At 41.1% G+C, this 15,320-nt stretch overlaps 1 protein-coding gene across 6 annotated transcripts in view; it reads right to left on the bottom strand.

Annotated features, from left to right (window-relative positions):
• Window positions 1-15,320, bottom strand: part of GLS (glutaminase) — a 105,551-nt gene that overhangs the window by 71,552 nt on the left and 18,679 nt on the right. For 4 of the 6 annotated variants that reach the window (XM_043524872.1, XM_037912544.2, XM_037912543.2 and 1 more), the window contains 3 exons: window positions 9,610-9,739; window positions 7,886-7,965; window positions 4,719-4,882 (listed from right to left, as the gene is read on the bottom strand). In XM_043524872.1, coding sequence (XP_043380807.1) covers window positions 4,719-4,882; window positions 7,886-7,965; window positions 9,610-9,739 — 374 coding nt within the window. Of the gene's footprint in view, window positions 1-3,576; window positions 3,657-4,718; window positions 4,883-7,885; window positions 7,966-9,609; window positions 9,740-15,320 lie in introns of those variants that run through there. The other 2 variants (XM_037912547.2, XM_037912549.2) reach the window with 2 other exon arrangements.

Here is a 15,320-nt window from a genome sequence, read left to right as displayed (position 1 = left end):
AAACCTCTGTCTTAAGAGGTCACTTGAAAATGTCTCAACCAAAGGAAAAATAAGCCAACTGTTATATCTAAAATTACCACGGGATTCCCTACCTCAGTGAAATTTCTGCACTCAAGCGAAACCATGTTAAGAAGTGCTACAGGAGCAGAGGAGCTTACAGATAAAAAAAATCTAGTTTTAGAGAACACTAATATGGCAATCCACAAGATCCAGCAAACAGAGCTGTAAACAGGGGAGTTTGAGTGGGAGTACTGTTGGAGGAGGCAGGATGAGGCAAGCCCCTGGTACTTAGGGGGCAGTGAACTTTAGGTGGGAAGGTGATGACAGACACAGAAACAACAGTGGCTGTGACCCAAGCATTGGAAGAGACAATGAAGATGCCCAGATGTGGAAGCTGCTGAATGTACACGATCCTGGAGCAGTTACCTGAGAAGAGCTTCATTAAGTGCCGCCTGATAGAGCTGATGGAAGAGAAGATCTGAGGTTTGGAAATGCAGGTGAAAACTACAGTTGAGTTTCTAACAGGATTCAAGCTGATGATGGAGGATTGGTCTTGGGACCAATCTTATTTAACATTTTTATTACTGACCTTGGCACAGAAAGTGGGAGTTTGCTAATAAAATGTGCAGTGACACAAAGTTCGGAGGTATTGCCAATACAGACGAGGACCAGAAAATCATACAACATAATCTGGACAACCTTGTAAACTAGAGTAATAGAAATGGGATGAAATTTAATAGTGCAAAGTCATGCACTTAGTGACTAACAACAAGAATTTTTTCTATAAGCTGGGGGTGTTTGAGTTGGAAGTGACAGAGGAGGAGAAAGACTGGGGTGTACTGATTGATTACAGGATGACTATGAGACACCAATGTGATGCATCTATGAAAAAGGTTTCAGAGTAACAGCCGTGTTAGTCTGTATTCGCAAAAAGAAAAGGAGGACTTGTGGCACCTTAGAGACTAACCAATTTATTTGAGCATAAGCTTTCGTGAGCTACAGCTCACTTCACTGGATGCATAACGAAAGCTTATGCTCAAATAAATTGGTTAGTCTCTAAGGTGCCACAAGTCCTCCTTTTCTATGAAAAAGGCTAATGCAATCCTAGGATGCATCAGGCAACATACTTCCAGTAGAGACAGGGAAGTGTTAGTACCATTATACAAGCCACTGGTGAGACCTCATCTGGAATACCATGTGCAATTCTGGTCTCCCATGTTTAAGAAAGAGGAATTCGAACTAGAACAGGTGCAAAGAAGGGCTACTAGGATGACTCCAGGAACAGAAAACCCTACCTTATGACAGGAGACTCAAAGAGCCTGGCTTGTTTAGCCTAACCAAGCGAAGGCTGAAGGGAGATATGACTGTTCTCTATAAATACATCAGAGGGAGAAATACCATGGAGGAAATAGAGTTATTTAAGTGACGCACCAATGCAGACACAAGAACAAATGGATATAAACTGGCCATCAACAAGTTTAGGCTTGAAATCAGACAAAGATTTCTAGCCATCAGAGGAGTGAAGTTCTGGAACAACCTTTCAAGGGGAGCAGTGGGGGCAAAGAAAAAAAAAAGTCTAACTGGCTTCAAGACTGAGCTTGATAAGTTTATGGAGGGGATGTTATGATGAGACTGCCTACAATAGCATATAGCTGATCTGCAACTTCGAGCAACAAATCTCTCCAATGGCTGATGATGGGACACTAGATGGGAGGGCTCTGCATTACTACAGAGAATTCTTTCCCAGGTGTCTGGCTGGTGGGTCTTGCCCACATGCTCAGGGTCTAACTGATCACCATATTTGGTATCAGGAAGGAGTTTTCTGCCAGGTCAAATTGGCAGAGACACGGGCGGGGGTGAGGGAGGATTTGTTTCGCCTTCCTCTGCAGCACAAGGCTCAAGTCACTTGCTGATTTAAACTAGAATAAATGGTGGATTCTCTGTAACTTGAAGTCTTTAAATCACGATTTGAGGACTTCAGTAACTCAGCCAGAGGTTATGGATCTATTACAGGAGTGGGTGGTGAGGTTCTGTGGCCAGCAAAGTGCAGCATTTCATACTAGATGATCATGATGATCCCTTCTGACCTTAAAGTCTATGAGTCTAATTTAAAGCATTGAATTCCAACCAATTTCATGTACTGACCTGCTATAATGATTAATAAAGGATGTCAAAGTATCCAGCACAATTCAACATTTAGCTAAGGACATCCCCTCTGCAAGTATAAAGGTAAGCAGTTCTCGCCATTCTCTTGCACAGTTAAGGCACATTAATGTATGAACAAGTCATACAAAATTCTACCAAGAATTAGTCACTTTTATATTGGCAAAGGACGTGTATAATTAAAGACTGAACTTTGCCGGGAGTCTTGCCTACATAGGTACATATCATACACACCCATATACTCGGTGACAAGTGACAAAGTTGCAGAGCCATTCAGTAGTCCCTTAAAAACATCTCACCTACAGTCAGCCCATTAATATGTAGTCCAGAGACACATTCTAACACTTGAAATTCCTGATCTGCTTCAAGCAACTAGGTTAATTGTTTGTTTAAAAACAAAAAACCACACGTGCGCGCCATGGAAATGTGCCCCCTCACCCCAAAAAAACAAACTACAGTGGTCTGAGATGCAGGATGGACAGTCAGTTCTGGATTCATTCCTGTGGTTTAGGAGAAGGCTTGTGGGATATTTCACAATGCTGCAGACTAAAAATGAGAGATTTCTATTTCCGAAAAAAGGATATTCCCCATTTTCCAAAGGGGACACAGCCAAGCCTGATGCCCTTGAAGTTTCTAAGATACCTTAACATTTAATGGTGACATTTTTATCCTTAGAAAAATCTGTTCAATTCATTTTTAGAGAGTTTTTGTTTGTTTTTGTTTTTTTCCAGTTTTACTTACAATTTTCCCTGTCCCTCTTTTCAGCTGGATTCTTAATACTAGCATTATAGGTGGAGAAATATAAAACTCCCCAGTCCTTAAGGATACAACGTATAACTTCTGTTTACAAACCTGCTCATTTAAGATGAATACATGTGTTCAAGAAAGATCAAATGTGTGCCAGGTGTTCTGCTGCACCCAGACGACACATATGGGTTAATTTATAGCTAAACATTATATATGAAAAAAATATTCCTTCTTTCTATGCAACTACACTGTCTGCCTAGCTCCTGATTTTCAGCATCTGTTCTATGGATTTGCATTTCAATTATGACAGACAAACTTCTGTAATTTACTGTTATTTTGCCTCTGTCCTTAGCTTTATGTCAGCCAGCAGAAAAATAACATTGTAATATACATGCCACACATTTTCAGTTAATTTGATGCAGTAGAGTATTTTAAAAAAAACAGATTCTCTTATTCTATAATTCTTTTTGCTTGTTTGTTTAAACTATTTATATCAATATGAACTGACTAGTAGTTAATTTTCTTATTTAACTGGATTTTTTTTGTTCTAAACCTGTATTGAAAGAAAAAAAAGTAACTTCTATGCCTTTCCTCATTACAGCAATAGGAACTACGCTAAATTGATGATACAACATAAAGCTGGCTGATTTTCAGTAACATCCCTACTTTTTAGATTGGGAGTTTTTCCAAGGCAGAGACCGCTCCTCCTCCTTTATGTTTGTACAGCACCTCAGCATTTGTGGACACTATCAAACAAAACAAAAAAAACCAAACACTATGCACAATGGAACAAAATGCTAATTTCCACATCTCAGTAATAGAAAATTCATGTTCATCTTTTGGTATGACAAATGTAAGAATTAAATACATTCCTCAACACAAAGACAATGTTCTTAAAAGGGTTACATCTTTCATCATCAAATTCTATTAAATATTAATTGCAGTACCATGCCAACAGAAATTTTGTCTGACCTCTTACTGAGCAAGATCCACTAGAAATATTTGTTTCAGAGACAAAAATCCAGTGTTTCCTCCAAGGTTAAATGAGTCATCCTTCCAACATTTTAGCGCTGTTTTTAAAAAACAGCACTTTTATGGTTATGTATTATTATATACAGTAGCAGTCTAGATAAAATATTATACAGAATCATTTTACATAAAACACTTTTGTGAAACAAAAAAAACTATTTCAAACAACATTTGTTTTGAATCAGAAGCAGAACACTTTTTCAGTGTTACAGAATCTGTGGGGAGTCAGTCCCCTCTTTTGCTTCTATTATCTGGAAGTCAACCAGCATTTGTATCTGGCACTAGCACCAAATTCTCTGAGAATGGAGAGGATGACTCATAATCACATTTCTTTCAATCAATTTAACACATCATTCTATGATCAAGAAACCATTTTGCAGAGGGCAAGACTAGCTACCCAGCTCCACTTACTCAATGAAATAAAGAGTCGAATTCCATAATATTTTTTTAAAAACATACATTATGAAAGGCACTTTACAATAATCTCCATAACTAATATTTACAAAATTGTACATAGGCAATTAAAAAACCCAGTGAAGTTTACTATGCCAAGTCTGGAAGTGAGACAAAACTGGTAACTGTTATAATCAAAGGGTGAAACAATTCCAGGGTGAAAAGTATTTTGGGGGCACTGAACCTAATAATCGGCTTGGTGAGAGGATACAAATCTGATGTACTGAAAAAAAACAAAACAAAACAAACAAGGCATCTTCCTTTATGATATTCTGATCTCAAACAAGAAGTAGAAGATTCTCATTATTAAAATATTTAATTCTTACCATCTTCATTCAGGAACAGTTTGTTGAATCTTAGTCCACTAGGCTCTTTACCAACATATCTGTGCACATACTCTGTGCCAAGGTCATTAACAGCAACAGCATATTTCAAAGGTTTTACACAGGACTGAAGACAAAAGGGGACTTTGGTATCTCCAACAGAATACCTAGCAGAGAAACAGATAAAATTATTTAATATTTTCCCTTTTTTGATCACTGTGCCAAGATTAATTGCTGCACTAATTCTTCAGACTATTATTTATTGCACTACCAATATTGTTAAATTAGATTTTAAAAGAACAGAAGTCTCTGATCAATTCAACATATTTTGTTTTTCAACCTGTGTAAAGGCAACAGTGAAGTCAAACATTGGCAATCACCATATAAACAAGAAAACCGAAATAAATGAGCTGCTGAAGTCTAGAGAGCAGCATCTGTGTCAGAGCTAAAACTCAGGAGTTCCTGAATCCCAGTCCTGTGCTCAAGTCACTAAGCTACAATCTGCATCCAGAATGGATACACCTGTTCGTGTCTAGATAATTAAAGCAATCCAACTTGGATTTGAGCTTCCAGACCTGTGTTCAAGCATTTAGATTTACATTTCAAAAGGGTCTCAGTGCAAACATCTGCTCTGTAATGAGATTATGAACGATAAAATGTATTGCTTAGTAGGTTTTAACAACTAATTCAGAATGTTTGTAAAAGCAAGGATGGATTAGCAAAAGTAGTCTGAATCTGCCTAAAATATGGGTCTCCAAACCTATCAAGTCCTTGTTTGTCAGCTGAGTTTTAAGAGTACACTTTTTTGTTATATTTGCAAAAAGGAGATTCTTTTAAGAGGCCTTTAATGGAGCTCACAGAACCCCTTTGATGGCATTAACAATATATTTGATGGTCTTTCATTAATATATTTTGTAATATTCCTAACAAAGCAAAATCCTAACCTTAGGAGCATGACAAACAGGAATATCTTGAATCAACATTTTAAAACTAATCTGCAAAGAACAAAACATAATTCATGTACCAGTGAAGGAAGCTTCTGAACTGGAATATTGGTAAATCACTTTTACAAAAAAACTGTGTAGTATTTTCATTTCAATGCTCACCAGTTTGACTGAACTGGATCCCGAAATTCTCTTACCCCAGAAAACACACTATTACAGCTGCCTCTGTGGTGTGCCTCAACACTGTTCCAGGGGGTTCCTTTTGGAGTGCAAGGGACAACTGGCTGGATGGGGCACTTAGACATGCTATTCATTTTTCTTATTTGCTGCAATTAAGTCACAACACATTCTGGCCCCATACGCAATATGTATTTTTTAAATAAAGTTAAAGCTTTAGAGTTTACATTTCAGAGGCTGCATGAATACACACTAAATTAATAAATATTTTGAATTGCCATATTCTCATCAGAACATATTTGTTGTGTGATTAGTTTGAATTAATATATTTATTTTGTTAAAATAAGAATAACTGCACAACTGAAAGACGAAGCTGTTTATAATGCAGTGCTGTGTTCCTATCTTTGGTTCAATAAGTATAGGTGAGGCTGCAAACTGAACTTCTCTTGGTCTGGAGATTTTATTTTTACCACTCCTGCTTCAAGGAAATAACTAGATTTAGAGAGCTCAAGAGCTTTCCAGCTTTACCGTTTTTCCCCTTCATATGTATGTAAAATATTTTAAAATGATAAAAATACCTAAGTTGATACTGAAATGACCATAAATCAACATTCTTGGCCAGCTGCCACGAGGCACAGCTCTAATGATGCTACAGTCAATTATTCCGTTCCTTTCAGACATTCAAGCATCCCTGAATGGTAGTATTCAACCACTTTGTTACTGGAGAAAAGGACAGTCCAAATCACTGAGGATCACCCAGGCAACAGTTATATCTAGACCAGTATATGCTCTTGAGAGAAACTTTCATTTAATAAATGTGAAACATAGGTCTTGTTAATTTATGTCAGTCTCTGTGTATTCATTTCCTTTCAAAAGACAGATATGAAAAATCCCCATGGATTCCATGAGCATGACTTAAAGCTATACAATATGGAAAAAAATGCCTAAAGAGACCACTATTAGGCTGTACTACAGAGCCAATGCTGGCACAGCCCCTTAGTGTGGACATACAGAGTACCCTAACAAAAGGAGTTTTTCTCCCAATAAAGGAACACCACCTCCCTGAATGACATTAATTATGCACACTTCTGTTGGCATACCTCCCAGTGTAGATGCAGTTTTGTCAGCATATGTCTCTAGGAAATGTGTTTTTTCACACCCCTAACTGACATAGCTATGATGGTGTAAGTTTTAAATGCAGGTGAGGCCTAACAGAGCCTTAGCGTACACAGCACTAGAAGGAGTTTCAACAGTTCTGAAGCCAGAGTACACGTAAGATAAGCCTTCCATGATTTTCAGCTTAACAGTGGCCAAGTGGTGTCAACCCCCATCCTCATATCCTCCAGTAAGGATCAATTGTGAAATTCCCCAATTATATCTACTGTTGTCTTCTTCACAGTAAGCTCTCCAAGCATTAGGACGATCCCAAACTTCAGATCTAAATAAGAGCTGATCCAAAAACTTGGGGGGTGGGGGGGGGTTGGGCACAGACTGAGCAAGAGTTTGTGATTTTTCCCTTTGTTTTCCAAACACATCTACTATATACACAGTATGCCTTAAGAAAATAGTTATTTGATTACTATGGATGAGAGAGAAGAGAATAACATATTACACATCAAAACTGGCATACTAACTTACGGGAAGGCCAGACCTTTTGTCAGAATACATATATTCTGATTTCAGAAGTGGAGGGGGTTTCTCAAAAGATAGCTCCTATCAAAGATTGGCTGTAAAGGGGACTTATTTTGGAGGCAATCTTCACTGTGTAGCTACGAAGAACAGAAGTCATCTACTGCAGCTGAAAAGTCATTGGGCTATTACTGAAGTTCATTCATAAGATCACTACTGAATGCTAAGGCCATGGATGCTGTACTGCCAAATATCAAAAGACAAGATCTGGTGGCTACTGCTCCAAATAAAATGAAGTGGTTTCTACTGTATGGGCAATACCAATAAAACTTAACTGAGCAATATAACATCACAATTAGTTGTGTTGCTGTAGTTCAAGTTACACCAATAGTGAAAATCTTAAACATGCTAAAAATATACCTCTGTCCATCCACTGTGCAAAGTGACACTCCCCACAAATCAGGGCTGAACTTGGCCAGTTGTGGAATATAGTCAGCAACCTACCCAAAAATATGAAATGAAATTATACAGTTCATTATATTGTTAAAATGTTTATTTTCATTATTAAGCAACATACTGTAACAGGCATAAATGTGTGTGGATATTATGCCATGGAATACAGCATATTCCATTTCTCTGAATAGCCTGGGGGACACAGATTTTATTCAGGTAATCAGGAGTTAGGATAAGCAAGAAAACAGTCTCTTGCACCAATCCCTGCCAGCGCTCTCCCTTACAGTCAGAAATAGCTGTACAGGGAATAGACTTTACCATTACTACTACATGTATGCAGTAACAATAAGGTAGCAGACTCCTACATCCAGGCTTACTGCAGCTGCTCGGTGCATGCACGACCCAGCACTAGGTCCTGCGGGCCACCCAGGAAGCAGCATGGAGGCTGGGGACCTCGGTGCAGCATCATCCAGGGCCACAGCTATGACACCAACCAGCTGAAGAGCAACTCCACAGTGGAGGTGTGGGGAGGAGTCGAGGAGGTAGGGATATGCATTACCAGCAGCAGTGCATGGGTGCCAGGTGGTTCCACCAGACGGTTGCAAGCATGCTGATGTTTTGGGGAGGGGACAAGGAAGGGATTCAGATAACAGAGAGGTTCAGATAATAGGGTTTTGGACAAACAGGAGCATACTGTATGCGAGATATGCTGAGAATGACTAAATTAACATGCCAATCATCACAGATCAAATCCAAAACCTTACTGCAAGTTTACAGAAAAGTATTTTCCAGTGACCTACAACAACCTTCAGCTTAGTCTAGGAGTAATTAACATCCAAACTTTCATGCATTCAGGAACTTCAAATTATAAGGATAATTAATTTGAAACAAAGAGTTTTAAAAAAATCTTATAAACAAAATTAGTGAAAGCAATGGATTAAATTGCAGTACGCTAACAGAAGTACAGTATTGATAAATATACAATTTCCCCCACACAGGTATGCCAGAGTGTCTCAGATGCTGTCCTTAAATGATTTATTATCCAAGGCTTAGCGCTCTCTTGCAGGTAAGTCGAATCATGCCAAACATATGGCAGTTCTGTTATTTATACAAATAAGCATGAGGAAACAACACTAATTTTTCACTTGTTAGTCCAACACAGAATTTGAACTCAGATGGCAAGACGTAAAAACCCCTACTGGCATACAAACCCCTACCACTACCTCACTAAATGGAAGTCTTTTTAAACATATACTATCTAATTATTTTTATATGGTCACAGACATGAGTTAGCTCAGAACCCATCAGTTGCAAGACTGTATTTCCATGGCTTTATTAAAGTATTAGGAAATCTCTCCAATTAGAAGAAAACCCAGAGTTTGCTTAATTTCCAAAAATCATTAGAAGCTTGGCAATGCTTTCAGATGAAGGCATGTCAAAGCATGAGACTATACTACATTTAATGCAGTTTAGGTTAATTTAAACCAAAAGTATAAAAAAATTACTAGGTTGCAAGAACTCAAAAAATGTCTGTAATGGATTCTAATCTCCTCCCACCCCTAAAACAGTCTTCTTAAAATATATAATATAAAAACCATTGGCTCCACTTTTAACAAACTGTGGCTCTTTTAGGCTGAGCTGTTTGAAGGGAAAAACAAAAAAAATAAAACACCCCCTTACAAAGAAATTACCTGTCCTCCAGATTGTTTTTTAGCACTTTCATACAGCTCATCAATGTGTGAAGTAAACGACATAAAATCTGGAATGACGAACTTTCGCCTGAAGGCCTGAGTAAGCAACACAATATTGCTTTGTACACACCTGCGGAATGTAAGAAAAATGTTAAGTAAATACTCCAGCTGCCTTTTATTTCTCTCAGAGGACTATAAAAGGGCCAATCCAGCCCTTGCTTATGTGTAATTCACTGAAGTAAACAGCATTATGTGCATGAGTAAGGACTGGATGACTGGGCCCTTAATTATTCTTACAGGCATAAGATATTCTTTATTAGAAAGAAGCTTCCATTCCACAAAGGTATTAGGGAAATTTTTAATTGATTGTTTACAGCAGTTGAATACTGGTCCATTTTATTCTTTAATTATTTTAGTTTCTTATTTAAGGTTTCAACTGCAGGGGTGCACTGCATTTCTAATTGTACATGACCACAAGTTTCATTCAGCCTGACAGATACTAGGAGTCGCCGAGCTCCACAGGGCTGGCTCTTTCCCTCAGCCCCACTTCTAAGGGATCCTCTCTATGAGTTTGGTGATTGAACTGCAAAAAGTGTCAGGAAGTAGGATGAGAGAAGCAGTTAAAGTGAGGAAATGGCTATACTCTAGCCCAGAGGTGGGCAAACTACAGCCCGCAGGACCGTCCTGCCCGGCCCGGGCTCCCGGCCAGGGAGGCTCTCCCCCGCCCCGTCTCCTACTATTCCCCCTCCCGTGCAGCCTGACCTCACCGTGCCACCAGCACTCTGGCCTGCCGCTCCTGTCGGGCAGCGCGGCGGCATGGCTGGCTCTGGCATAGTAAGGGGGCGGGGAGGGGTTGGATGAGGGGCAGTCAGGGGACAGGGAGCAGGGGGAGCTGGATAGGCGGTGGGGTCCCAGGAGGCGGTTAGGGGCAGGGGTGTGGATAGGTGTCATGGCAGTCAGGGAACAGGGAGCAGGAGGGGAGGGGGGTTGGCTACGGGTTGGGGTCCCAGGGGGTCCTGGGTGGGTGCGGTCAGGGGTCAAGGAGCAGGAGGAGTTGGATGGGTCGGGAGTTCTGAGGGGGGCGGGAAGTGGGAGGGAGTGGATGGGGGGTGGGGGGCCAGGCTGTTTCGGGAGGCACAGCGTTCCGTACCCGGCCCTCCACACAGTTGCACAACCCCAATGTGGCCCTCGGGCCAAAAAGTTTGCCCACCCCTGCTCTAGCCCAAATTGTATAAGTGCTCCATAAATGCTGAAACTGGGGGACAGCAAGTAGCTGGATGCTCCTTTAAAGCCACCTACACATCTTCCCTTCAAGCTGCCACCAACCCACCCAGAGTACACCTCTCTACTCCCTTGTTCCCACAACAGCCAACAGATCCTTCCCCACTCCTCCCCCAGCACCACCCCCTCTGGTAAATCTGAGAGCCAGGAAGGCATGGGGCAAGGGAACTTGTGGAAATTAGGTGCAAGAAGATGAAAGCAAAAATGGGGGAAGCTGGAAGAAAGGGAAGATGACAGAATAGAGAAAGGTAACTTTGAGAAATGCTGCAAGAAGGAAAAAACAAGAGTATGCAAGAAGACAGACAAGAAAAAGACAACAGATATGTAAGTGAAACAAATATGTCAGACATATCATGAGGGGACATATGGAGGAACGGGGCAGGAACAGTTCTATTCCAATGAGGAGTGGGTCCAACACAAAAAAGTTTGGAAACTACTGCGACACTGATACAGAATCAGCACACTTTCTATCAGTCTGTTTAAGCCTCTAAAACTGTAGCACACACTAAAAATTTAACACACAAAGTCAGGTTAAGAGCTGCAAGAATTTTGTTGAAAAGAGACTGCATTCTTCCTACAATTGATATCATTTAGTGATATTTCTTCAGAAAAATTAAGACTAAATTATGGTTCAAAATTCTAACATTTTAACTGGTGATACTTCCGGAAACATGTTGTTCTGGGCCAAGGTGTTCGAAGCACCACAGGCGGGCAGAGGTACTCTGGAAAACGAGACCCACACGCAGCTAAGCGAGTTATTGGCTTTATTGAAGGTTAGTGACACACCCGCAACGGGGACTCCCAACGTTGCCGTCACGGAGGCGGAGAACCCCGCACACCGGAGCTTTGCCTGGGACGGAGTCCGACGAAGGAGCGACCAGCAAGCCCTAATAAGCAGTACACACAAACAGCTCATGAATATAGAATTAGGTGCTTTCCTACAGGGGGCTTTCCGCAAACTGGCAAAGGTCCATACAGGGCAGACAGAACCGGCCTAAAGCCGGTTAGAGTTCGTTCTCCATGTCCTACAGTAACCGGGTGGCCTCGAGAAAGCGGAAGTTCCCTAGCTAGGCCATAACAAAGTCTTCCGCAATCCCTTACATATGTCATTTAATTACAAACAATGAAGAACAAAAAAAAGGATATTCCCAAATATTCTGTACTATAGCATCACTAACAGCTCAAAATAAGGTGGTATGCAGGTTACTGAATAAATCTATTCTCCCCTTAAATCTGTGACACATTCTTTTTCTGTGAAGCCCCAGTTCAGGTTTAAGTCATGTTGACTCTTCACACTTTGTGAAATTCACCCTAAATTCAACTGACAAGATTGCTCCAAATAGTAGAAGGTACCTCTCTCCAACAGTGAAGGAGAAAGACTAGAAAAGAATAGAACCAGTCCTCTCTGAAGGATACGTAAAATAGTGGTTTTTATTGGTTGCAACCTGCCAAATTTGTATAGGGGACCTACTTTGTTACCCTGTCAATTTGCGCATACTTCTGACATAGTTTGTAATGACAATCTATCCCTTTTTGGTAGATACTCATGTAGTTTTCATAGACCTATTTCATCTCTATGACCAGTCACCCTTAGAGGTCGTTACCTATATCAAGGGGATCCCTGCCCTTTTGGAAGCAATTAAGTAACAACAGTTAAGACAACTGGGCACTCAGAAGAAATATATGCACACTCAGTGGGTTCAATTCTCAGATGCACTGTGACTGGTTTGCACTATCACGATGATGAGATGTACCAGGAAGTCTCCCAAGGATTCAAGGTACTCCTGAACCAGGGGTCGGCAACCTGCGGCAGGCGTGCCAAAGGCGGCACGTGCGCCGATTTTTACTGGCATGTTGCTGCCAGCCGGGGTTCTATCCGCCGGCCCCGCTCAGCCCGCTGCCGGTCTGGGGTTCTGTCCGCCGGCCCCGCTCAGCCCGCTACCGATGTGGGGTTCTGTCCGCCAGCCTGGGGTTCTGTCTGCCGGCCCTGCTCAGCCCGCCACTGGTCTGGGGTTCTGGCCGAGGGCCTCTTGCCAGCTGGGGTCCTGGCCATCAGCCCCGGGATACCAGCCGCTGGCCCCGCTCACCTCGCTGCTCGTCTGGGGTTCCAGCTGCCCGGCCCCCTGCCTGCCGGGGTCCAGGCCTCCGGCCCTGCTCAGCCCTCCTGCCGACTTGGGGTACCTGCACCCAGCCCAGGGTTCTGCTCCTGGCCTAGGCCCAAAGCTCTGCAGCCCTTATCAAAAATTACCTTACAATTTTGAACACTTAAAAACTGTGTATATTACAGTAATGGTTAAAAAATGTATAAGGTTAAACACATAGGTTTGATGAAACCAAGTAGTTGTACTTATGTGCCTGTTCTTAATTTGGGTTTTCGATGATTTACCTTCTAAAAAAAACCCAAAAAACTCTCATATCTCACATCCCCAGAAAGGGCATCTCGCACCCCCAGGGGGGGTGTGCATCCCAGGTTAAAAACCACTGCACTAAACTGATACGATCTGCATTTTAATTTAATTTTAAATGAAGCTCCTTAAACATTTTAAAAACCACGTTTACTTTACATACAACACTAGTTTAGTCATAATATCGACTTATAGAGACTTTCTAAAAATGTTAAAATGTATTACTGGAACACGAAACCTTAAATTAGAGTGAAGAAATGAAGACTTGGCACACCCCTTCTGAAAGGTTGCCAACCCCTGTCCTGAACAAACAATCCCAAGGCAGAATGCAGAAAACATGGAGCTCTGTATTCCACACGGTGTTTCTGTCTCTGGAATAGGGAAGTTTGGTTCATACCAGGGGTGCCCAATCTACAGCTCCCCAGAACATTTCATAAGGCCCACACTGGGACTCCTGCTGTCAGCTGAAACCTTCTTAAAATATGTAGAATGTGTCTGGCCCACACACATCTGTGCTTAGGTTTATGTGTCCCTCTTGCGTAATAAGGTTGGCACCACTGGTTTATACAACAGGTTGTGTACTCACCCCCTCAGAGACTTACATCAGTCCTAGTGTGCTTACTCAGAATAATTCAGCCATTTCTCAGGGGCATATATTAGGCTTAGATTGCTGTAACTAACACCTCTCTCACAAATCACATATGATTTATGCCCCAGATCCTCCTATCATAGAGGAAAGCAGCTTGAAAGGGGATCTGCAGTATGAGCCATGTTTGGGGCTCAGAGATGACAGTCACAGGGGGCACAGAGGGAGAGACAGATGAACAGAAGCAAGTGTTTAGGAGGAGAGTGGCTCATGGAGAATGCCTCAACCTGCAAGGCACATGAAATCGTGTGGGAGGATAACTGGTCAGCTATTCCCCACAGTCAACAATTGTAAAAACACTGCAGCCTCCATTATCTCCTACTCCCATTAATTTCCCTATGAAAGAGGTAAATTCTTCCCTTTTTTTAAAATTCTTCCAGTGACCAAGACTATGCAATCTCATTCTAAAAGATCCTCTCTAGCCAACAGTCAATCCCCTTTTTCCCACATATCAACATTTGTCCTTTTCAACTTTCTAAGGATGCATCCAATGCATTGGAGAAATATTTCATGCCCATTACTATATGGGCCATTTTCATGCTGCTGCACATATGCACAATAGTTCAGGATCAAGCAAGATGGAGAAGATGTGGTTATGGCCCACAAGTGGATCTGAACCACACTTCACCTTAGGCTATTTCTTTTCACGTCACTGTAAGACAAGCGCATGTGGAACCCAGGACCAGGAGTGCATAACTCAAAGGGAGTGGCAGCTCTATACCATACCAAGTAACTTGCTTACGGCAACAGAAACAGCACACCCAAAGTCTGAGTCCAATGAGTTCTAATCAGAGGAATAAATTATTTCCTAGCTGTCAGCTAGGTAAGAAATTGTAAAGAATATGTGAAGCCTGAAGTAACTCCTCCCTCCAGCCCCCGGGCTCTAAAGATAAAGAATGAGTGGAAATCAGGCAGATTTTGGTAAGCAAAAATACCAATCAACAATCAGGTGTACGGTAAAGAGAAAAGGGAGAGGTCACCTCAGAGCCACCACTAAACTCAGTAACTGGAGCACCATCATCCATTTTCTATTTTTTGAGAGATTATAAAATAATTATTTTTATTCTGTTGCATAAAATTCTAGAAAGAACACTCTGGCATGCATATGCACATAACTCAGGAAGGTAAGAAGACTATACATAATTTACAATACCAAATCACCCCTGATAATCAGGACAAAGCTTGACCTCAAAAGAAAGAATCAGGGGAAACCATGTCTCTTTATATAGACAAGCAGCCTTTAATTCCAAGTTTTTAATAGAGGCTCAGGGATTCAGCACATTCAGTTTTTATTTAAAATGTTTTAAGAGATTATAAGTAATTTAGGCTTTAACATTTTTGTATTAAGTTCAGATTTCATTTTAACAGATTCTTAAAAA

This window comes from Chelonia mydas, chromosome 11 (assembly GCF_015237465.2).
Source record: "Chelonia mydas isolate rCheMyd1 chromosome 11, rCheMyd1.pri.v2, whole genome shotgun sequence".
NCBI classification, from domain to species: domain Eukaryota; kingdom Metazoa; phylum Chordata; order Testudines; family Cheloniidae; genus Chelonia; species Chelonia mydas.
The sequence above is the reverse complement of the archived record's forward strand: the minus strand, read 5'-3'. Positions and strand labels throughout refer to the sequence as shown.